Source organism: Desmodus rotundus, chromosome 9 (genome assembly GCF_022682495.2).
Source record: "Desmodus rotundus isolate HL8 chromosome 9, HLdesRot8A.1, whole genome shotgun sequence".
NCBI classification, from domain to species: Eukaryota; Metazoa; Chordata; class Mammalia; order Chiroptera; family Phyllostomidae; genus Desmodus; species Desmodus rotundus.
Window position 1 is genome coordinate 103,145,353 of NC_071395.1, and position 24,959 is coordinate 103,170,311.

At 38.6% G+C, this 24,959-nt stretch overlaps 1 protein-coding gene and 1 non-coding gene across 2 annotated transcripts in view; one reads left to right on the top strand and one right to left on the bottom strand.

Annotated features, from left to right (window-relative positions):
- Positions 1 to 6,085: 6,085 nt before the first annotated feature.
- Positions 6,086 to 24,959, bottom strand: part of NPEPPS (aminopeptidase puromycin sensitive) — a 63,423-nt gene continuing 44,549 nt past the window's right edge. The window contains exons 14-23 of the mRNA XM_024572995.4: positions 23,579 to 23,642; positions 21,051 to 21,190; positions 19,257 to 19,391; positions 17,753 to 17,972; positions 14,848 to 14,990; positions 14,314 to 14,370; positions 9,823 to 9,930; positions 8,886 to 9,041; positions 8,567 to 8,614; positions 6,086 to 6,477 (exon numbers count right to left, since the gene is read on the bottom strand). Of these exons, the coding sequence (XP_024428763.1) occupies positions 6,325 to 6,477; positions 8,567 to 8,614; positions 8,886 to 9,041; positions 9,823 to 9,930; positions 14,314 to 14,370; positions 14,848 to 14,990; positions 17,753 to 17,972; positions 19,257 to 19,391; positions 21,051 to 21,190; positions 23,579 to 23,642 (1,224 nt within the window). The 3' untranslated portion in view covers positions 6,086 to 6,324. The remainder of the gene's footprint in view (positions 6,478 to 8,566; positions 8,615 to 8,885; positions 9,042 to 9,822; positions 9,931 to 14,313; positions 14,371 to 14,847; positions 14,991 to 17,752; positions 17,973 to 19,256; positions 19,392 to 21,050; positions 21,191 to 23,578; positions 23,643 to 24,959) is intronic.
- LOC112316607 (U6 spliceosomal RNA) lies at positions 16,647 to 16,750 on the top strand. Its single transcript, XR_002976011.1, has one exon. It is a non-coding gene; the product is annotated as a U6 spliceosomal RNA (small nuclear RNA).

The window sequence follows — 24,959 nt, forward strand, 5'->3', positions numbered from 1 at the left end:
TGTGTGCACTCCACAAAATGGATATTTAACGCCAGACACTCGCCGGTCAGGCTAGAAAGCTTTCATGAACCAATTCTTCTATATATATTTTAAAGATTTTTATTTACTTATTTTTAGAGAGAGGGGAAAGGAGGGAGAAAGAGAGGAAGAGAAACATAATGTGTGAGAGAAACAGCAATTGATTGCTTCTCTCACACCCCCAACCGGGGACCTGGCCCGTAACCCCGGCACGCACCCCTACCAGGAATCGAACCGACAACCTCCCGGCCTGCAGGCCGGTGTTCAATCCACTGAGCCACACCAGTTAGGGACTTTAGAGTTTATTTATTTCCTTTTAGAGAGGGGGAAAGGAAGGAGGAAGGCTGGGAGAGAAACATCAATGTGTGGTTGCCTCTTGCACTCCCCCCGCTGGGGACCCAGGCCTCAACACAGGCATGTGCCCTGACTGGGAATCGAACCAGCAACCCTTTGGATGGAAGGCCAGTGCTCAATCCGCTAAGCCACACCAGCCAGGGTGAGGGTTATTTTTTTAAGTTTTAAAAGATTTTATTTACTTATTTTTAGAGAGAAGGCAAGAGAGGGAGAGAAACATCAATGTGTGAGAGACATCCATCAGTGACCTTTCAGTGGGCAAGCCAGGGCTCGTGAACCAATGATTCTGAACAAGAAGTGCTTCTCGGGGCCAACTCTTACTTTGTTCTCCAATCATCTTTGACGATTAGCTTCATGACAGAGCATGACATCAGGGTCGCAGGTCTGAGCCTGGCACGCTTAGCTTCATGCGGCAAAGACTGAGTGTGCGGTGCTGGTTACAAAGGGGAGCAAGCCACGAGGGCACAGCCCATCTCCTTTACTAAAAACAACTGAATGCTAAATTAGATTTTAACAACGTGACTGGAAGAATATCCTCCAAACTTAACTGTCAATCGTGAGTGTCTTTGGGAGGGAGGTGGCTTTATAAGAAGGGAGAGTCACTTCCTATTTTTTTCCCTTCAAAATTGGGAAAATGAATGTGTATGACATCGGTGAACAGAAATAGAATTTAAAGTGGATTGGGATTAGTGATATAGTATTCTTAGAGGAATAGAGAATTACAGTGAGGTTGCTAAAGAAAACATGTAACAATTTTCTACTATACACAACCAATACACTTGCATTTGCTGCGTGTAGAACAGGGTAGGTGGTCCAGCAGAGCTTCAGTGACGGATACGACCTGCGTCTGTGCTGCCCGTGGCTGCGCAGCGGCCGTAGGAGCCACTGGCCGAATGCGGCTACCGAGTACTGAAATGTGGCTAGCCCGACTAAGGAACTTAATTTTTAAATGTAATTTAAACTTAAATAGCTGCATATGGCTGTATTATACATACCGTATTCGGACACACAGGCCTGACAGTTTTCATTTGCTGGGAAAAAGAAGAGTGCCAGCAGGGGCAGGGAGAGAAGACTAGACTTGGAAGCCAAGAGATTTACGTAGAGACCGATCCAGGAGAGAGAGTCTATGTACTCTATTACCGTTTTAAGGATGAAGGGCGAGGAGACACTTGTTTACACTTGTAAAGGCCACAGCACTCACTTCATCTTTAACGCCCCTTTACATTCTCCTAACTTTCAAGTGCTCCACCGATAGAAGAGGGAACAGACCTATTAGAAAAGCAGTAATCTCATTCATCTAAAAATTTTAAATGTTTTGTACGTCTTATCAACCGTTTCTCTCCCCTCCATTATCTTGTATTCAGTGTTTTTGTTTTGAGACTTCTCCCGTTAAACCATCGACCATTCAATATATGATTTTCTTCTCAACTTTTTTAGAATATCCGTAAGATTAGTGTATATAATACAAGTCCGCTAATAACATTAGACTGGGTTGAAATTGCAGTGTAACCTCATATAACTGCACAATTTGTCACACTGATGATGATAAAGGTTAAAGTGGGTTGTGGGGTGGGGGTGTGAGGGAAGGCAGATGTCTTGAGAACTGTACTGGTATGGTCAGCTAAACTCTAGCAAGATGTTTTCCCTTCCCAGTTGTCATCTTAACTAGTGTGTAACGTCTGCTGTCAGCTGCTGGCAACTTTCCCGAGAAAGCACAGATTATGATAGTAAGCTACGTTCCTTCTCTGTTGCTAATTTCACCCCAATGTTGGAACCAGAAGTTCACTAGTGAAAGCTAAAGCTGCCAGATACCAGCAACAGAATCGCAGGAGCCATCAGAGTCCTTGACAAACGGCAGTGACAACCCAACTGACTTTTCTCCCTCCAGCATTGCCATCTCACGCCTGCCATCAAACTTGCTGGCAGAACAGCCAGTCTCGGATTTGGTTTCCCAGGGAAAGAAGTTGTTGGCCTAGTATTTCACTAACATAGGGTTCTTCTGTCTTACTCTTGCATTCGAACCCAAACACCCTGACCAGTTTGCAGGCACTAAGGTTGGTACCAGAAGGCATAGTCTGTCTTGGTTGGGTATTTTTCACTGTCACAAAAGATAGTTTTATAAACAAAAACAGTTCTGAGATGCTAAAACTACATCAGGTATGTTATTATTCAGTCAAAAAATGATGCTGTAAGTAGGTTCAGCACTACAAACATATTGCCAAAAGCTTATTTTTCTGACTTGCTGAGAAGAAAAACATCACTAACCCTGCAAATGTGGCTCCAAGTCTTTCTGATAACATTCTGGGACCTTTCTGCATCATACAATAGAAAGCATTTATTTAAAGCTATAGAACTCATCCTATAACCCTCGAATTGCACAGTGCAGACCCATATCCAGAAACTGTCAGGTAAGAATTCACCCAACACTGCCCACTGCTCCCAAAGGGCTTTATTGCTTTACATTATTAAAAAATATAAAATTCCCTACAGCAAGTATCAACACTTCCGTCTTTTTAACGTTCTGATTTCCACTAACATTTTAAACCAAGAAATGTTGGGAAAAGGCAAGTCATTAAATATGTTTAAAGCTATTGCCTAGGTAGGGTCTGACCACATGGTCTTCTGACTGTGGAGTCGTGACAACTAGCTGGGAGAACAGATTTTGGACACTGTCAAGCTTGCGTTAACCACTGGTTCTGAATGTTATTTACAATATTAACTATTTTACCTAATTTTTCTGAGCCTGCTTTCTCGTCTGTAAAGTAAATATGTTACCTATAATAGGGAGCTCTTTGGAAGACAGACAATACATTAAAACATCTGACACAAAAAAGGTTGGACTAAGACCTTTAAACATCAGGACTATGGTGCGCATATCAGTCGAGATATTAGCAGAAAACAGAGAACACACTCAAACTGGGTCACTCGAGGAAGGTTTAATAAAGGGACTATTTACAAAGACATGGGCAGAGTTCAGGGAAACCAACAAGGAATGATGGAACAATCAGAGCTAGTGAAGGAGTTACCCTTTCTGTCCCTAGATTTGAAGGGGCAAGAAGGAGCTAGAAGCTAGACAGAGGGCTGTGTAATAGGAGTCATGGACTTTGGGAGAGAGACATAGATAGCCCATGTGACCTGGCAATGAGGAAGGCGGGAGAATAAATTCCCTGACCATCCTTTGCCATACCTTTTGATCTTGAGGGTGTTACTATGGTAACTGGATCAACACAACCTGAAGTGAGAAGGCAAAGGAGCTTGTTAATGCCATCCATGTAGGTCAGCAACACCTGGGCCCCGGAGGATGTATGGAGTAGTTCTGAAGGGAAAATGGAAGATATTCAGCACAACCTCTCCCCCAACATAATTCAAACTGCTAAATTGTTATACACAAAACTTGAATGTATGCTGAAGGTAAAATATTTTCTTTCCAGAATCTTTTTTTAAAAGATTTTATTTATTTATTTTTAGACAGAGGCAAAGGGAGGGAGAAAGAAACATCAATGTGTGGTTGCCTCTCATGGCCAACTGGGGATCTGGACTGTAACCCAGGCATGTGCCCTGACTGGGACTCAAACTGGCAACCCTTTGGTTTGCAGGCTGGCACTCAATCCATTGAGCCACACCAGCCAGGGCTCTTTCCAGAATTAAAAAAAATTTTTTTTTCTGGGGACAGGGAGAAAAAAGGTAGGGGGTTGGAAAAGGGGGAGACAGAGAGGGAGACTTTCCAGAATTTTTTATTGTAAAGTTCTTTTAATTTTTATTATTTTTTTAAGATTTTATTTTTATTTTTAGACAGAGGGGAAGGGGGAAAGAGGGAGAGAAACATCAATGTGTGGTTGCCTCGCTCGAGACCTCCTACTGGGGATCTGGCCCGAAAGCCAGGAATATGCCCTGACTGGGAATCAAACCGGCAACCCTTTGATTTGCAGGCTGGCACTCAATCCACTGAGCCACACCAGACAGGGCTAAAGTTCTTTTTATTAAAGCAGAATTCTCAGTCTTTTTGTGGCTCTGCTTTGCAGGTGCCTTAAGCATATGCTTAGATAGCCTAGCAGGGGTGTCCAACCTTTTGGCGTCTGGGCCACACTGGAAGAAGAGTTGTCTCAGGCCACACATTTAAATACATTGCAACACGTAATCACACACACAAAAAATCTCAAGTTTTAAGGAAATTTACGATTCTGTGTTGGGCCGCATTCCTAGCCATCCTGGGCTGCATGAGGTTGGGCACCACTGGACAGGAAAGCCCTGAGCTCAGCACTTGTGGAAGGAGGCCTCAATGGTCTCCACTTCTGAACGCCCACTCTAAGGAGCTCGAAGATTTTTGAGAATCCAAAACTAATTTAGAAGGAACATTAGGGTTTTTCTGTTTAGGTACTATTCACTAGGAATTTAGGAACTGGATTTTCTAAGATTCAAATATCCTATGGTAGTAAAACTTATAATCCTACTCAATCATAGGAAAGTTTTCAGTTTCTTATCAAAGAGATAAAAGAATGAGGACATCGATTTCACATTGACATTTTTATTAACGCCAACTGTTTTTTAATTATTATTTTTTAAAACAATAGCACAAAAATGTTTCAAGGAAGCAGTCTCACAATCTGATGACCTTCTGAAATAGTTAAGCCACACCAAATATGAATTCCTGTTAATAACACAAAAAATATTTTTAAAAGAAAAATAAAAGGAAAAGGGGAAAAAAGAAAAGAAAGGAAAAAGCACAGGGACAGAGAAAGGAATGAGATTCAGAGTTAAAACTCACTGCGTTAGGTAGGTGAGGCTTGTTAGTAGGATACACTGTTGAAGCAAAGAGTGGCGTACCACTGGCTTATAGTCTTTGTTGCTGTCTTTCACCAGTTACCACTAATATACGTAGGCCCTGTAGCAGCTGCCACTGACTTCTTACATGCTCCAAGTGAACCAGAAGAAGCCAGCGTAGATACTGTCATAAAGAGGTTTCACAGTTGGCCTAAGACAACTAAGACCATTTTCAGCAGAATAACCTCCTTCAGAAAGTTCTGGCTGAAAACCTTTTCATTTCTATTGTCTCACCTATATGCCTTTCAGGGTTCTTAAAAGTCATTTAAAAAGAAAAAACAAGTATATCAGTTTCTCTTATTTAATGTGGCTATAAAAGATGTTTCCTTATTATTTCTTATCTAAGAAGGACACCGGGGATGGGTACTGGGGGTGGAACTAAGGGGAGGAAAAAACCCAGACCAGGATAGGTCATTTTTTTTCTTTTTGGTTTTTTCTTTCTTTCTTTCTTTTTTTTTTTTGGCCAAGGGGTCACACAGAAGGGAAGGCAAAGAGGAAAACTACAATCCTTGGTTTGGATTGAGTTATGCAGGAAAATATGTCTTCCTGATCAGTCCCCATGCCAAAAAAAAAAAAAAACCAAAAAACAAAAAACCCCACTTGGAATTATGCACAGAGTCTGCCCATGTTATGCCAGCTATCAGCCTTTCGCGTTTCACCGCTCCCTGCAGTGGGCGCTACCCTGGGCTTGCAGGCTGCTTGCAGAGAAAGGAATTTTGTAACCACCTCACAAAAACCCTCGCACCCAGAAGCCTCTAGTTTCCTTTCCGTAGGTTATAAAAACAGAACATCTGTCATTAACAGGAGAGTGTTAAATACTTTTAACCACTGACAAGGCTTCAGGAAGTTTCACAGTTTCATTATGCTCTATTTTATTACTATCATATTTACATTTTTATTTTTTATTATTATGTTCTTTTTTTTTTTTTTTTTTTGCTGAATTGCTGATTTTCCTTTTTCAATAGATTTTAATTCTGGAGTGTGAGCAGGAACCAGTTAACTACATTCATTGTCCAACCCCCACTGGTTTGAAAGAAGACTCCAAATTCTTGGTATATGAATCAGCTGTTCGGTAGCTCCACCTCATCCCTGCAGCGAAGCAGCAGAACCGCAGCGCGGCATGCTCAGGGTTCACGCTGTGGGTGGCGAGGCCTTTCGCTGAAGGAGGTACTGGTGGATGCTCTCAGCATCTCGCTTTAGCCAAGCAGCATTTAGCAGGATATTTTCACAACACTGCTGGATGGTACGCTCAGCTGAAGGAGCTGGGTGACTCTCGAAGAAAGCCTGGTATAAAACAATTCAGAATGTAGGACCATTACTAGTGACGGTAAGAGGTTAGTACCAAGGTCATGAAAAAACACCCACTGGTCTGTAAAGGGTTCATAAGCTTCACTCTGACAATTTAGCACTACGACTCCCAGACGAAAAGAAAAGCAGCAGACCCTTGAACCTGCCTACAGGAATTCTCCCCTAAGTATTATATGCTTAAAACCTAATCAAAAGTCAATAGTAGAGACAAAACTTACAACCTTCGTTTAGTCTCATTGACCAGTGGTTAATCTAGGCTTTGGAATAAGGCTAGGGACTTGAATCTAGGCTCGATCACATACTAGCCTATGACTTTGAGTAAATTAACTGCTCTAAGTCTGTCTTCTCATCTATGACAAAATATTTAGTCCAGAACATTAAAGAGACGAACCATATAAACCATCAGCGTAATACTTGGCACAGAGTACTTAGGACTCCACACATTTTGGCTGCTTCAAATAAAGATTTGTAAGAGATGATAAAACCAAGCTTACACATTGCTGCTATACCCCAATAATTTAATACTCCATTGACTCACGTTTTTCATTTAACTACTTCTGATTTTATTATAATTTATTCCTGATTCAAGATTGAATTCATTTTCTAGTGAAGTCTACCTGGTTCCATAGAAAACAAAGCCAATTCTTAAATACCAGCCAGCACAAGGATGGGGTCTTTTCTTTGAACTAGCAGTTACTAAAAGAGAGAATGACTAATTCATGAGATTAAGTCTAGACCTTTTAAAAATCCATAACCTTATTTACATAGATGACAAAGGCTCCTGCTCCAAGGCTCCTTATCATGACTGGATTCTTAGGGCCCAAGTAAGATGCAACTTACTTTTGTAACAACACCACCATTTACACTAGAGAAACCTGGGAATTATCCTTTACTTTCTCCCCAGCTCCCAGATATGTTCGCAACACAGAGAAGCCACTCAGTAAATATTTGCTGAATTAAAGATTAACAAAATCAGGCCCCTAAATCTCTTTCATTATTTCACCTCCTCCAGGCTACCATATCATTCTTGCTTGGAAGGTTAGCTTCCCGACATCTTCTTCCCCCTTTCAAACTATTCTCCACCCTGCAGCCTGGCTGAAATGTTTATAATACCGATCAGATCAAGTCACTCCTTTGTTTATAAGCCTTCAAGGCCCTTTTATTCTTTGGAAAAGTCTGATATGGCCTATAAAGTCCTCCATGGTCTGGCTTCTACCCACCTATCTTAGCAGCCTTAGCGTGGCCACTGCCCTCCCCCGCAAACCCATTATATGTATTTCTCCTTCAGAGTACTTATCTTTACAAATAAACTGTTTCCATAATATGGTGCACAATACTAAATGAAGGCAAAGATCAAGTCTTTCACTGTTTTCTTAAGATCTGAAATCTTAAAATCTTATTCCTGCCAATGGCTCAGAGAGTGAATCAGGTGTGGAATTTCCAAATCCATACCTGATAACCCCCTTGCCTTTGAAAAGGTGATGGTGAAAATGACACTTTATAGAAATACTTCACGATTAAATGCAATGGAAGGCTTAAAGTTAATATTTTCCTAATCAGTGTAGATTTCTCCCCCACATGCTGAACTTTATCACTATACTGATTATTAACCTTTTAAAGGTTAAGAGGGAGAATTCTTACATAGTCACCTACACAGGTTATTAGAAAGGGAAAAAGAACTAATATCAAGGACCTACTCAGTTCCAGCCCCACTATGTTACCTAATCTAAATAACAATCTTATCATCACCCCATTTTTCAGACAAACTCATAGGCGTTAAAAAAACTTGCTTGAAGTAAAACAGCTAACACAGAGCAGAGCTTTACACCCAGGTCAACTGATTCCAAGTTCCACATTCTTTGAACCACATTTCAACTCCCTCAAAGATGATTCCAACTCTAAATTCTTCAGGCATTAAAGAATCAACCCAAGCTGTCTTTCTCTAAGCCAAAAAGAAAAAAAGAGAGACACTGAAGTACATTACCCCAACACGCTATGATTATAGCTTGGTTAGTGTTTTTGTTTACTAGATTGAAAAGTGAAAAGTTAACAGTACTTTTCTTACCTTAACCTCTCCAGCCATTTTATCAACTGCAAATCCCTCAACTGATAGCTGGAAAAAACAATGGTTTAAACAGTGAGTGCAACTAAAAGAGGCTTGAAACAAACTTCATTCACCCTAAAAACGAATAATTCTATTCTTTCCTAACTTCAGTTTGTTCTAGAGTGTGCAGGATGGGTGATGGAGAAGTACTTTAATTAGGCCAATCACTAAGGAAACTCTTAAGGAGCAATGACCACAATCTATGGGTCTAGTGAATCATGAATGTCTCTTAATAACATCCATGATAAACAAGCTACTCAAAATAAAAATCTTCACATACCTTTATTAATCTAGATATTAAGAATCCTCCCTGGTATCGATTATAAAGTTCTTCCCAGTTGTCCTTTATAAATTTCCAAGCAGCCTTCCTTCCATGCTTGCTGCCTCCAGCCACTCCACCAATTACTGATACAGTGTCCTGTGGACGTACCTCTTCCTAAAAATAGAAAGAGAACTAAAAGTGTACTGTATCCAAAACACCTTCTGTGGTGCCACAAAGGGCAAATGTTGTTGAGGTACCCAAGTAATGGCATTGCAGATACCCGTGCCCTGTTTTAGGAATAACTGGCACCAGAAGCTTCCAACAAAGGGGACATTTAACCTAAAGATCAGCCAAAATGAGAATAAGGCATTGAGATAGGCACAGACATGCTGTTCAACAGACACTTGCTTGGGCTTCTTCTACAGGGTAAGAAAGGGAAGAGACAGAAAGTAGGCACAGGGGGATAAGTCAGCTTTCCAGTTTATTTCCTCACCCAACTATTTTGACTTTCATCACTAGAGGGAGATATAGAGGTCAGTAACAAAAGCTCATTCCAGTTTTCCTAGACCACCAACTTTCAACTGATGTGCTGCAAGAATTTTTAAAACATGAAATACCTGACTATTTAGTCAAGAGCATTGACCTCTTGTCCCTTAGATTTATTCTGTCAAATAAAAAAATGACAACAGTCAACACAACAACAGCCATCACTGTGAATGAATCAAAATTATACCTTTTTTTTTCCAGATTGGCAAAAAATGTATTTTTGGTGTGCCGCAATATTTTAGTAATTACTTTATATGTGCCGTGAAATGAACAAGGCTGAAAATCACTGTCCTAGACTGAGAGGGAGCCTTACTCTATGGTTAAGGCAAATCAAGAAGATGCTCAAAGACATGTGACATGGATCAGTGGGTCACAATTCCCTCTGAAAGCAGTTTTCATTGTAACTTACTGAAAGTGCAAACGTGAGGACTTTCTGAATCAATTCAGATGAAGGAGTAGCCCCAAGGACTCTTTCAATTCGGTTTTTCTCTTCCTGCATATCTGCTTGTTTATGAAGCTATAGTGAAAAAACAAAGACAGTGAGTTAACTCTCTCCTGGAAGTTATGCATACGCTTATATGAGCTTCTTCCCCAATGTGATGAAACTTTCACTCTCCATTCTCATTGGCTAAGATTGCAGGGTATGAAATAAACAAAAGAATACTTTTCAAGATGTTTGGGCACTAAGTCCCTCATATGTCACTTTAGTAAGTCACTACATTTAAGTGCTTACTGTATGAATGGCTTGTCCTCCTCAGTCTGAGTAATTTATATAAAGATCTTAATGGCCAAATTCTTTACATCACTGACATCTGACTAATGTTCTGTATTATGTGAATAAACATCATTACTAATCCACTCATGGTCATCAATTTCATTGACAATAGTGGAAAATACAAAAGATGAATTATTGAAAATAACATTTTAAGAATGTTTGATGACACAAACATGTTCTTGATATATTTATCAACTGGAAAAAGAGAGAGAGAAGCAAAATTATTCTAAATTTAAAAAAATTTAATGTTAAGGGGGAAAATCCCTGAAAACACACCAAAATATTAACATTAATTAATAATGGTTTCTGATCAGTGGTATAATGTATTACATTTTTGTTTTTTTAAATATTTTATTTATTTTTAGAGAGAGGGCAAGGGAGGGAGTAAGAAAAGGAGAGAAACATTGATTGGTTGCCTTCTGTACATGTGTCGACCAGGGACCAGACCCTCAACCAAGGCATGTGCCCTGACTGGGAACTGAACCAGAACCTTTTGCTTTGCAGGATGATGCCCAAACCACTGAGCCACACCAGTCAGGGCTTTCATTACATTTTAAAACTGCAGTTAGCAGCACATGCAGAATGCAGAAGAAAACAGAGAAGCAAAAAGAAAAAAACTTAAGTTATTACTATAAGTACTTTATCACATCAAAAATATGATCATATTACAAGTGCTATTTTTGTGACCTGATATTTTAAAATTAGAGGTAAGTTTTTATTTTCTTCTTCCTGGTTTTCTAGTCTTTAAATCATTCATAGTTAGTATACAAAATCTTTTTTCATAATCACATAATCTGTGTCTGGAGACCCCATCACAGAGACTAGTTTCCTTCGTTTTTCCTTTGGACTTTTCGGAGCAGCAGTGCGGTACAATAGGTAGGAGTCTGGAGACCTGGGTTCTAGTCCCCGTTTGCCTCTAACTAGCTGTGTGATCTCGACTAAGTCCTTAACCTTTCCTGGTCTCAATTTCCTCATCTGTAAAATGAGTTGGGTAGACAGATGATTTCTAAGGTCCTTTTCAGGTCTAGTACTCTAGGTATGAAAATGCTTTCAGGAAGCATTTTTTCCTTCAAAGAGAACCTGTTACACTGGTCCACTAGATGGCACCATAAAACCCATTTCAAATATACTTTGAATTAAAGTTATTTTTTATCCTGCCTCATTTTTCCTAAATTTCTAACAAAAACAATCCTCCTCATCCCTCATCAATTGTTTTTTTTAAAGAACTCTGATTTTGTTTTCATGAGAGCTCTTTCCATAGTAAAGCTGAATTATTGTGAGCTCCCTTGTGTTAAACAGATGCAAATTCTCATCAAATACACACATACTAGTATAAATTCTTAAAAGAATGCCATGACATAAAAATGTCAAGGTATCTGTCATGAAAATATCAGAACCCCTATTTTGTCTCATACCCTTTATGGAATAGACAAAACCCACAAAATATCTCATTTAGTATGCCAAGAAATGTATGATTTATAGTGTGCACAGATTCACAGAATATTTAGAATGAGACGGGACCTTACTGTCGTTTAGTTGAAAAGTAAACCCAAAGTATACTTTCACATTATTAGGAAGGAAATCCTTATGCAAGATGGCTAAAGGAGTACATTTTGAGACACAGTGTTTTAAACAAGTTTACTTTTTAGAACATTCTAATCTTTTAAACAGGATTTGCTTAAAACTAAAATATTACAAATCAGATTTGCAATTCTGATCTACTTGGGATCAGAAAGTATTCTTATTATATTATAGTTGTAAGTATAAAAGCATATCCCACACATATCCTGTTCACCCTCTTGAGTGGGGATCTTTCAATAATGGGCTTTATAAGTCTGATAGATGATTTGAGTATTTAGGCACATTTTGCACATTTTATTTGATGGTAATAAGTAGACTCAGTTCCCTTTATCTTTAATGCAACCAATATAGTCAAGTTATTCCTTAGACTAATAACTGCACGGACAGGGACTAAAGATATCACTTGTTCCACAGTGTTAGGACTTTCAAGCAGGTCACTGCCATTATAAGTACACGGAAAGTTTTGCCTATATATTTTTTTAAGCCAGAGTTTAATTATATACCACCCACCCTGGGAAAACTAGAGACTATGCCGTCAGGTGAATTAATTTCTTATCCATTCACAAGCAGCACTGGCATAGTTCAAACCCTTGAGATACCTGACCATCTACCCCTTTCCTAAGCACAGAAACAAATCTTTGTTTAAAATGGGTAGAACCCCAAGTAAGTTTACAATGAAGAGGAAAATCTTAAGAACATGACTTGATTAATCAAAATTAATAAACATTTCAGTGTTAAGACTGAAGATACAGCCCTGGCTGGTATGGCTCAGTGGGCTGAGTGCCAGCCTGCAAACCAAAAGGTCATCTGTTCAATTCCCAGTCAGGGTACATGCCTGGTTTGCGGGGCTGGTCCCCAGTTGGGGGCATTCAAGAGGCAACCGATCGATGTATCTCACACATCAATGTTTCTCTCCTTTTCTTTCTCCCTCCCCTGCTCTCTTGGGAAAAAAAAAAAAAAAAAGACTGAAGATATATAAACTTGTAAGTAGAAGAAGTAAAAAAATTGGATTATCTTTTAAATTATACTGGAGGCATATGTGATCAAGCATTATATGAGGTCTGTCCAGAAAATGTCCAGCCATGTCATACAAAAAGTAGAGACATTTATTGAAGAAGATACCAGAAACACTGCACTTAGGACAATGACACCTCAGTCGCCTTCAACACAGGCACCTTGGGACCTCACACAGTTCTCCAAGCATCTCTTCCACTGTTCAAAACACTCTGCAAAATCCTTTGTTGGAATTGCCATCAGCTGCCCATCGTATTTTCCTCAATCTCATCGATGGTCTGAAATCTCTTTCCTTTCAAAGGTGATTTTAGTTTTGGGAAAAGCCAGGAGTCGCAGGATGCTAAATCTGGGTTGTAGCAGGGCTGAGTCACCTGGGTGATTTGATGTTTCACAAAAACACACTACATGAGATGTGATGCATGAGCAGGAGTGTTGTCATGATGAAGCTGTCAATCACCAGCTGCCCATAGCTGTGGCCGTTTTCATTGAATTGCATCTCTCAACCCAGAATAACATTGAGGTAGTACTCCATGTTAATTATTTGGTCCACAGGGGCGTACTCATGATGCACAACAGCTTCCCAATCAAACAACACATTAACATGGTCTTGATCTTGCTGCAACTTTGCTGTACCTTCTTCAGGCGAGAAGGCGCATTCCACTGGGACGACTGACTCTTCGTTTCCGGATCACAGCCATAGACCACGACTCACCTCCAGTTACCCTTCTTGAGGAAATCTGATTTATTGGTAGCGGTTTGAATCAAGTCATTAGCAACAGCAGCACGATGTTCCTTTTGCTATGGAGAAGAAGCTGCAGAACGAATTTTGCCATGACATATTTCATGCCAAGATCCTGTGTCAAAATCTTGGAATCTCCAGATCAGCTTCTAGTTCTCACAGTGTCAGTCAATGACCTTTTTGAGTGCAGCCAGCACACATTCAACATTCTCAGGTGTTCTGCTTGCTGCAGGCCTTCCAGAACGTGAATAACTTTCAACAGATTCTCGACCATCTTTGAAGCATTTGTGCCACATTTTTATTTGCACTGCACTCATTGCATTGTCCCGGAAAGCCTTCTGAATCATCCGAATGGCTTCCGCGGATGAAAGTTCAAGGTTAATGCAAAATTTGATGCATCATGTCTCACTCAGTCCTTTTGAATGGGATGGCTACATAGGACACATACTCACTCAACAGCATCTACTGCCCCCACTGATTAGTACAGTGAAGTCGTCACTGTTCATGCATGTGCATTCCAGTCCACTCTCCTTGGCTGCCAGGTTACATGGATGTCACGCAAACTATTCTCATTATATAAACAATGGACAGACTTTTTCTGGACAGACCATAGTCCAGAAAAATTATGGGAGACCATTTCTCCCATAGTTTTTTAATATTTGGTGTCTGAAATATGCATATCTGCATATATTTCTTTTGCCAGGAATTTTTTTAACCTCAGAAAGCTCATACTATCTGTGTTAATCCAAGCTCAAAAGCAGAAAATGTGGGCCCTTTCCAACTTTACGCACCTTCATCATAACATCTAAGGTAGCGCCATCACCGTGCTTCAAGACCGTCAAATAGACCTGTAAGAGAATACAGGAACAAGAAAGAAGGAACCTGATTAAATGTACCTTGTTCCAAATATTCTAGTGTTCCAAATATTCTAGTGTTTCTAGTTGTAAGAAAAGACAGAAAGCAAATTAAAAAAAAATTGTAAATAGGTACATGGAGATGCTACGTACACACTGTGGCAAGGAGCTAAGAGCCCACATGAACCAGAAAGGAAGATGGCATGTTGTAAGTAACAGAGAGCACACCAGCTTTCTCAAGGGAATGTGCACTGGTAATCACCTTTTGGCACCGTAACGTGGGCTGAGAGACTTTAACCAAGTGAGAAGCTGGCTACAAACCACCTACATGGAATTTACTAAAACATATTTACTAAAATATGATTTTGGGGTCAGTACTTATGTCATTTTTAGTTACTATTAAATACATTCCACACTACACAGAACGATGCAGTCACCTAAAAATCAAGGTAATTCATTATGAAAACCTACAGGACTCCTCAGATCGGCAGAGAGAATCTGCTTCCCTTCCACATGGTCCTTAAACCGACGACGGGCTTCTTCTAACGTTGCCTTATGTCCTGCTTTTCCTAGTTTTCCCAGGACCAAGCCCCTCAGGAGTGCATCTAGATGACCTGATTGAGAAGTAAAAGAGACACACAGAACTACTTAAAAAGCCTATTTTTACAAATATGCCACCTAGATATCTTATAATTGTGTTATACCACGTCCACAATCTAAAATAAACACAATTACCTTAGTACTTGAAAGAATACCTGATTTAAATTTATCAAATCATAAGAATGAAATGAAGTGCTAAACAGACTAGACAAGCAAATAAATTGCTGACTTTGTCTATATCCACAAATTCTAACTATCTGAATTTAAATGTTCACTCTTATCTAGGTAATTACACATCTAGGTAATAAATCCATAATTAAGGATTATGTGTGAAAGAACAGGCTTAGATCATGTAATTTTAATGCAAGAGTCAGAGAAAGTCCACATACACAATTAATAAACTATATATAATAAATCGAAATCTTAAATCATTAAAATCAAATCTGACAGATCTTTTACTCCAAAGATATGCAAATAGCCAATAAGCACATAAAAGATGTTCCACATCACTGGTCAGCAGGGAAATGCAAATCAAAACCACAATGAGGCACCACTTCACACCCAACAGGATGGCTAGCGTAAAGAAAAGAACAGACAGTAACAAGTGCTGACAAGGAGGTGGAGAAATTAGAACCCTCATACATTGCTGGTGGGAATGTACAATGGTGTGGCCACTGTGAAAAACAATCTGGCAATTCCTAGAAAGGACAATCACAGAGTTACCACAGGACCCAGCAATTCCACTCTTAAGTATATGCCCAAGAGAAATGAAAGTATATGTCCACACAAAAACTTGTATACAAATGTTTATAGCAACATTCATAATAGTCAAAAAGTGGAAATAATCCAAACATCTATCAAATTATGAATAGACAAACAAAATGTGGTACTGTATATCCATATAATGCAATATTATTTCAGCCATAAAAAGGAATGAAGTGATATATGAAGCATGAATGAACCTTGAAAACATGCTAAGTGAAAGAGGCCAGACACAAAAGGCCACAAAGGGTATGACTCCATTTATGTGAAATGTCTGGAATAGGCAAATCCATGAGATAAGCCGACTGATGTGGCTCAGTGGGTTGGGCATCGTCCTGCCAAGCAAAAGGTTGCCAGTATGATTCTAGGTCAGGGCACATGCCTGGGTTGCGGGCCAGGTGAAGGAAGCAACTTATCGATGTGTTTCTCTTACACATCGATGGTTCTCTCCCTCTTCCTCCCTTCCCCTCTCTCTGGAAGTAAATAAATAAAATCTTCAAAAAAAAAAAAAAAAAAAAAGTACACAAGCTAGAAAGCACATTAGTGGGTTGCCTGGGACTGGGGTTACCAGAGAATGAGGAGTGACTACCAATTGGTATGGAGTTTCTTTTATTTTTTTAAAAATTATTTTATTGTTGTTCAATAACAGTTGTCTGCATTTACTCACCACCACTCCACCCCCACCCCAGCCAAACCCATATATGGAGTTTCTTGACGGTAAAGAAATTGTTCTGGAATCAGATGGTGGTAAAAGTTGTACAACCTTGTGAACATACTAAAAAACACAGAAAGGAATTTTTAAAGGGTGCATTTTATGGCATATTTGTTATATCTCAAAAAAAATTATACTAACACACAAATCTGATGTATTTGCAATAATACAGTGGCCAAATAAGTTTTGCATATTTGTGCTTGCTTTAGCAGCACATACACTAAAACTGTAACAATACAGAGATCAGCATGGGCCCTGCATAAGGATAACATGCAAATTTGTGAAGTGTTCTATATTTTTGAATGTTTTAAAATGTCAAGGCAGTTGCTTATGTTTAACTGTGAAGAAATAAAAATTTTTTATCATTTTGCACTAAAAAAAAAAGTTGCAGTATGTTCATACAACAAAATACTACTCAGCAATAAAAAGGAATAAACCTGGATCATGCGAAGTGACAGAAGCCAGGTATAAGAACAGAACAAATATGCCCTGGCTGGTGTGGCTCAGTGGATTGAGTGCCAGCGTGCGAACCAAAGAGTTGCCAGTTCAATTCCCAGTCAGGGCATGTGCCTGGGTCGTAGGCCAGGTCCCGGGTGGGGATGGATGTGTGAGAGGCAACCACACATTGATGTTTCTCTCCCTCTCTTTCCCTTCCCTTCCCCCTTCTCTAAAAATAAATTTTTAAAAACATATTTTAAAAAAGAACAATAAATATGCTTCCATTTATATAAAGTTCTAAAGAGACAATATTAATCTAGGGTAAAAGAAGTCAGAATAGTGTTTGCCTCCCAAAACAAGACTGGTCAGGAGGAAATACTACTTTTAGTTATTAGCAGATGGTAGAAAATAATTATATTTATAGCCTTGAAGTCACCATTCTCAACCTTCTCTCACAGGGAGAACACATGTAGAAAGCCCAATTACTTCCTAATTCAGAAAACTGGCCTCTGTGTCTCTCAACACCTTTCTAAGTTGTATATAAAGTACTTATGGTAATAATAAATAAAATAATCCAAAATTCCCTATAGCTTTTCTTGACTATAAATGGGCGTTTGGAATTCATAAAGGACTTTTATGTCCACCATTTGTTTATGCATAAATCATATTTGGCAATGAATATATATAACATAACCATCACTGTTTTTATGTCGGTGACCCATGTAAATCCACAAGCAGGCATAAAAGACCTAAGTCTTAAATTCTAGCAGATACAAAGATAATGCCACTGCTATTGTTCACCACAGGTGAGTAAAAAAGGACCAATTTCTGGTCAATTCTTTCCCCATTCAGTACATCCATTACCTTCTCCAGGTTTGGGGTCCCAGCCTAGTCTCTCCCCTATAGGTGAAAAGATATCTTTCACAAACTCCTGGATTTCCTCATAGAAGTCTGTGTGGGACAAGAGAGTTGAGAGAATCCCCAGGTTACAGCTCAGGTCGCTCCATACAGTATAATTGGGCTCATTCACAAAAGCCTCCATGACTTTTAGAACCTCTACAGTGCTAATGATTCCAGCTCGAGCCTGGGATAGGAAAAAATATAAATTAATCTAGTCTTCAAACAAAAACAAAACAAAAAACACAAGCATGCGTTCTTGGCATTATCTACTGCTAGTTAGTCATCTCTTTGGTTTAAAGGAAATGAGTCTACGTAAGCTCAGAACATTAGACTTTTATAGAATAAAACCCCTATATGACAACATTCCTTATTTACTTTTTTTGCTATTTATAAAAGAGCCACTTAAAAATATGTTAAAATTCTACCAATTTGTAAAGAATTTTAAAAAATAAAGAAAATAGTTGACTTTCTATTTCTATGCAGTTTCAGGGGCCTTGGCTTTGTTTTTCTTTTGAAAATTTTCATATTTTTAGGAAAAGTTTCAAAACTATTTGGGGCTTTGGTTTTTGACAGAGGCTCTTTCAAAACTGGGTCTGCAAACTGTGTCAACTTGAGCCTGTCCTTTACTAAAAGAACACATACTGGGAAGGCACTTCCAATTCAGTGTCCTTTCAGAATTAGCTAAGAGAGTTAGGAAAAAGAACTTCTGTTACAGCAGCCAACTGCACAAACACACCACTCTCCTGGGACAGGTCTCTTTCAGCAATGAGATCAGCAGATGGGAGGTTTTGTGCATCAATGCTAATCTGTGTTTATACAAAGGAGGAATCCAAAACCAGTTACTGCAGAGGGGAGGGAAAACTTCAAGTCCAATTTAAAGGAACACTAGGAGGAATCTGACAATTTTATCACAGTCAGAGACATCTAGAAATTATCTAACCTATGTTGGTGTCATAAAGATAATACTACCAACTGCTGCTTTAAATCTCCTCTGGAACAAAACCAAATATAAATAGAATTCTAAAGCCAATGGGCTGGTATACTTGAGCAGTAATGGAATGTTAAAAATTCTAGACTTTCCCAGCAAAGTACAAGCACTATTTTAGAAAAATATAAATCACTCTGAATCAATTAAGTATTTTTTAAAAATCACATCAGTAGGGAAGTTTCTTCAAGGCTCATATTGATTTCTATTGAAAAGAATTTCTGCGATACAAAGGATAGTTTAAAAGTACAGTTGTAAAAAGCTGGCTTAGAAGTAGTAAAATGGGGTATGTTTCTGGTAAATTATGTAGGTTCAATCTTGTCATGTTAATTAATAATTAGTCATTTGCTCTAATCCCAAAGGCATTCAACCTTCAGGAAGAACTACAAGTATATTCTTCTAATTGTGTTTCACTTGGACACTCCAAAAAAACAAAATCCTTTAAATCAACAAAATCCATCATACTACTTGAGAGAGGCTCACCAAGGAGAAGAGGTCATTCTGTAATCCAAGTCGATCCACAGGGGGCAGAGAAAGGTCTCGAATGCCTGGTAATAAACTTTCCAGCATGGCCGAGCTATACTGGGTCCGATAAAACCCAACCGTTCCCAGGTTTAACTGAAAAGATATCCAGTAGGCATTATTGAAACAGTTGCATTTATTTTTTTTAGTCAATCTTTTGTAGGTGTGAAAGGAGCTTTGGCTTTAGTACATCTGGGTGAAAAACAACAAAGGTCACATATACCAACAGACAGGGATTAAAATGAACAACCTGTAAAGATAGAAATCAGTTATCAAAAATGAATACAGAGGCAAAAGAAAACAGAAACTTGACATGGCAGGGGCCCAAGTGAGGGACAGTAGGAAGAACATGGCGAGGAGAGAAGAAGTCACATGGGTAAGTTTCCACTTCTAACCTCAGTAGACTGTTTTACAGAAAACACCTACTATACGTAAAACACTTGGGACGATCTCTGAGGAAGACTAAGCCTTTGCAAACATTGATCTATTGAGCCCAGAGCCTCAAAAAGAATTACATGGACTTAAAAGACAGTTCATATGATTTTTGAAGTGAGGTTATCACTGACTCATTCTCTTTGATTGCCAACAATCAAAAGTATTTGTGGCAGTATTTACATACAAAATATTGTAATCATAAAATAATAGTATGATATAAATATTTTACTATTTACATATAAATAGTAGAAATCACCTCACAATTCTAAAATAACTATTATTTTATTGATTACCTTTATTTTTTACTGTAGGAATCATGCCTTTATTTACCTAAATACAATCACAGTATACATCACTTTTCCTCTCTTATAAGAAAATGTTCATATTGCTATTTAATCTTTCAGATTATAATTTCAAATAGAAATATAGTATTCCACTGAGTGTATTTAAAAAATTAAAACAAGCCCTGGCTGGTGTGGCTTAGTGGATGGAGTGCTGGCCTGTGAACCCAAGGATCGTGGGTTTGATTTCTGGTCAGGGCACATGCCTGGGTGATGGGCCAGGTCCCCACTTGGGGGCATATGAGAGGCAGCCAACTGATGTTTCTCTTGCATGTTGGTGTTTCTTTCCCTCTCTTTCTCCCTGCCTTTCCCTGTTTCTGAAAATAAATAAAATCTTAAAAAAAATTAAAACAGAAGGAGAAATGGCTCTTTACAGAAAAGCACAAAAGTACAGCCAATGTGTAATTCCTTTTAAGAAGAAAAACAGGGAGAAAAGTTTGTAGTAGATACTTTCATTATGAAAAGTACAGAGTATAGCATAATGAAAAAATAATATTTACCAACTGTTGTTTTTGTAAAATGGTTTTAAAACACCAGCTAAAGAAATTTCACAGTTCAGTGACTCAAACTGGTTATTATGTGTCTGCTCTGACTTGATTACAGTTGTATACGTATGAGGACAACACATCATTTGGAGGTAACATGTCATTACAATGACAGGACAGTTTGAAACTCAAGACTGCAAGTGTTTTGGTTAATGTGACTTTACACAGTCTACTATTTTTTTCTCTTTAATCCTATCCCTTTGTAACTATGGTATCTACCACTCTCTTACCTGACATAAAGGCAAATACATAGACAATATTATTTGAAAACTGGCCCTAAATTTCACACAAGAAAGTTTAGAAATGTTTTTCTTTGCCAAGTCCTACTCTAAACTGAAGCAGAATTTAGAACCAACAATAAAATGCATAAAAGAAGTGAGAGAAAGAAATCAATTTGGATAAGATAAAAATGGCCATGCCATTTCTGGACTCACCTTTACCCATTGGTCTGGTTTGACATTCTTCAAAACCACATTCATCTCTGGCTTGTCCATTAGAATTTTCAGTTTGGCATGGTTGGGATCTTCGCCAGTAGAGATTGTGATAGGGACCATCCACTGGGGACAGTCTTCTCCTTAAACAAGAGAAGAACAAACAGAAAACTTGAAAATTAATTTCTCACTGTAAAAATTATAAAGTAAGGTTGAGAGACAGAACTGGTATTCTATTAATGCACTTGAGTCTAACTATTAAGCCAACAGCTCATTTTGCTTTTTAAATTTTTTAAAATCCTCACCCAAGCACATGCTGAGAGAAAGAGAGAGAGAGAGAGAGAGAGAGAGAGAGAGAGAGAGGGGGAGGGGGAGAGAAACATCAATCAGGTGCCTCTCGTACATGTCTCGACTGGGGATGGAAGCCAAAACCTAGGCAGGTGCCCTGATGGAAACTGAACCCACAACCCTTCAGTTTATGAGACAACGCTCCCACCAACTGGGCTACACTGGCCAGTGCCATAGCTCATTTTAATGGTCCAAAAACTCTTTCGGGTGACCTGAATAATATTGGTGCAAAGGAAGACAGAATAACAACATCATAATAGTCCAATAAAAACCAATTAACAGCTTACTTACTTATAGGATAACAAGTACAGTGGCTTTAATTTAATTGTTGTTTTCCCTTTACAGAGCAATATAGACAGTGATGACTTTAATGTTTTAAACAAATTTGAGTGGGTGAAAGCCCGCACATGGCATTTAAAAACAAATACTAAGGTGCAGTCTTTAACAAGTATATACACTACTGAAACACAAGAGGGTTGGTTTTTATTTTTCTGATGGACAGGGTACACCCTGGGAACTGTTGGATCTCATCATGAACAAGTCATATCTAAAAGGCAAAGCTTTGGCAAAGTAGATACATACACACTCTTAGGTATCAGACAGCAAAACTGACTTTGCATTAAGATGACAAACAAAAGAGAGTCGCTGCCCAGTAGTACATTAAAGGAAATATACATTTTTAAAGATTTTATTTATTTATTTTTAGAGAGGGGAAAGGAGGGAGAAAGAGAAGGAGAGAAACATCAATGTGTGGTTGCCTCTCAGGCACCCCCAACTGGGGACCTAGCCTGAAACCTAGGCACATGCCCTGACTGGGAATTGAACTGGCGACCCTTTGGTTTGCAGGCTGGCGCCCAATCCACTCAGCCACACCAGCCAGGGCTAAAGTATTTTAATAAATTATATAGCTTTATGCTACCAAGCTAAGCCACAAATTAAAAGTTCCTCTTGACACTGGGATATTTCAGGTTTTAACACTGCCTATACTGGTCACAGAGTATTAGAAAAACCTGCAAAACCTGTCAATCCTACAATGCAGATTGGAGGTATAAAGCAGAAAATGGCAACTGTGACATTTAGGGATTTATTTGGGTAACATACCTGCACCTACCTTATCAGGCATATTTATTAAAAGAGTAATTCTCAGTGCTAAGGAAGGTTTTAAGACAGTGGAAGGCTGTACCTCTTAACATTAGTAGGGCGCATTACATTTTGGTGGGTGAAAGATGAAAAGGCATTGGTGATCCTGATACACACCTCCCCCTGTTGAGACCTGCTGTTTTATTTATTTATTTTAAAGATTTTATTTATTTATTTTTAGAGAGAGGGGAAGGGAGAGAGAAAGAGAGGGAGAAAAATACTGATCGGTTACCTCTTGCAGTCCCCCAACTGGGGTCCTGGCCTGCAACCCAGGCATGTGCCCTGACTAGGAATCAAACTGGTGACCCTTTGGTTCGCAGGCCAGTGCTCAATCCACTGAGTCACGCCAGCCAGGGCAACACTTTATTTTTTGATGTTTCAATTAATCTTTAATTTTCTGGGTAAAAGAATCTAATGATATGTAGAAATATGGGGGGGAAAAGCAGAGGTAAGTAGTATAAACTCATGGACTCCAACTACTTTGTTTGAATTCCTATACTTTAGAGCTCATTAGAGAATTAACTCAAGGTGACTTTGAGCAATTTAACTAACCTACCTATGCCTCAGCTCCCTCATTTGTAAAGTGGAAATAATTTTATCTACCTAGTAGGGTTGCTGAGTATAAAATAAGGGTCAGTTATAGTGCTTAGCACATAATACATCTAAATAATCATTGGGCTTTATTTATTTGTTTACTTACTTATTATGCCTAAGAATTAAAAAAAATAATTAGCCACACACACACACACACATGTATCAAGTCTTCTTTTAGGGATTAAGGCTACAGACATCACTTCTTGAGTGTTCCTATCCTTCTTTATACACAGGGACACGGAATTTCAAAAATCAGAGAGTATGACAACAGCATCACAAATACTTCATGAATCTCCTTTCTTGATTTTCTGGATTTCATTTTTATTCTAGTAACACTTCCTTGTTTTTATTTAATTGTAAAAATGGACTATTATTTCCTATTAGTTGGAACACTACTGGTATGGTATCCAAACACATTGATCAGCTGCCACTTATAGCCATTTGCTTACCAGCATATGGTCCACTGGCACAGAACTTCCTTTGGGACAACTTCAGTAATCTGTCATCTTCTAACTAAAGAAGAAACACATAGGCTATTATAGTATACACTTTTTTATTTTTTGGAGGGAGCAACATTTCTGTGACAAAGGAGAAGGTAAAATCAATGTAATCAAATGTCTCATGAGTACATAAAATGCAATGGTGATAACGACGATGATGCTAGAGAATAGTGAAAATTTACTATTTCTTATTTAGGCTTCAAAATAACAATAGTCTAAATAAAAGAGAAAGTTCTATGTAATATGAGCCCTGAGAAAAGATATGTAGCCAGATAAGAACTTCAAGGATTCAAGTTTTCAAAGGGATACATCACAAAATATTACAGCAAGTTATTTCAGATTAGCATGTGGACTCAATATTCAGAATTCAAATTTTTAGAATGATTGATAAACATGAAAGAAGCACACACCTTGTTTTCCAAGGAGGAGCTTTGCAATGAAACAAAAAAGTGGGGGAAAAACTGCAAAAAAAGAAAAAGCCAGGAGCAACAAAGACAAGTACATATTTAAAAAAAATACTTCAACAAAGTGCAGTCATTTGTGTCATTTATCATTAGTTACTACATCTTAGAACATTTATTTATTTATTTTTAAAGATTTTATTTATGTATATTTAGAGAGAGGGGAAGGTAGGGAGAAAGACAGGGAGAGAAACATCGATGTGTGGTTGTCTCTTGTGTGCCCCGACTACGGGGACCTGGCCTGCAACCCAGGCATGTGCCCTGACTGGGAATTGAACCAGCAACCCTTTAGTTCGCAGGCTGTCACTCAATCCGCTGAGCCACACCAGCCAGGGCTTACACCCCAGAACATTTAAGTAACATAGGTTATAACAAATTTAATACCACCTAAATCAAAATCAAAACTGGGCCAATGACCTTTATGGATAAACTAACTACTAAAGACAGAATTGAAAAACTAAAAAATTTGAATGAGAAGGCAACAGCCACTTGGATGCCACAGAGAAACAACTAATGAAATTAAATAATACATCACTGATTAGTTATTATCACACTGATTTCCCTGAAAAAGTTGAAAAGTGACTTTTAAATTCAGAAATAAAACAAAAATATTTAAATTTAGGAAATATAAAGTGAGAAATCAATCATCATCAAAATATTTTAACCCTGGCTGGTGTGGCTCAGTGGATTAAGTGCTGGCCTATGAACCAAAGGGTAGCCGGTTCGATTCCCAATCAGGGCACAAGCCTGGGTTGTGGGCCAGGTCCCTAGTCGGGGGCGTGAGAGGCAACCACACATTGATGTTCCTCTCCCTCTCTTTTTCCCTCCCTTCCCCTCTCTCTGAAAATAAATAAATAAATAAAATCTTT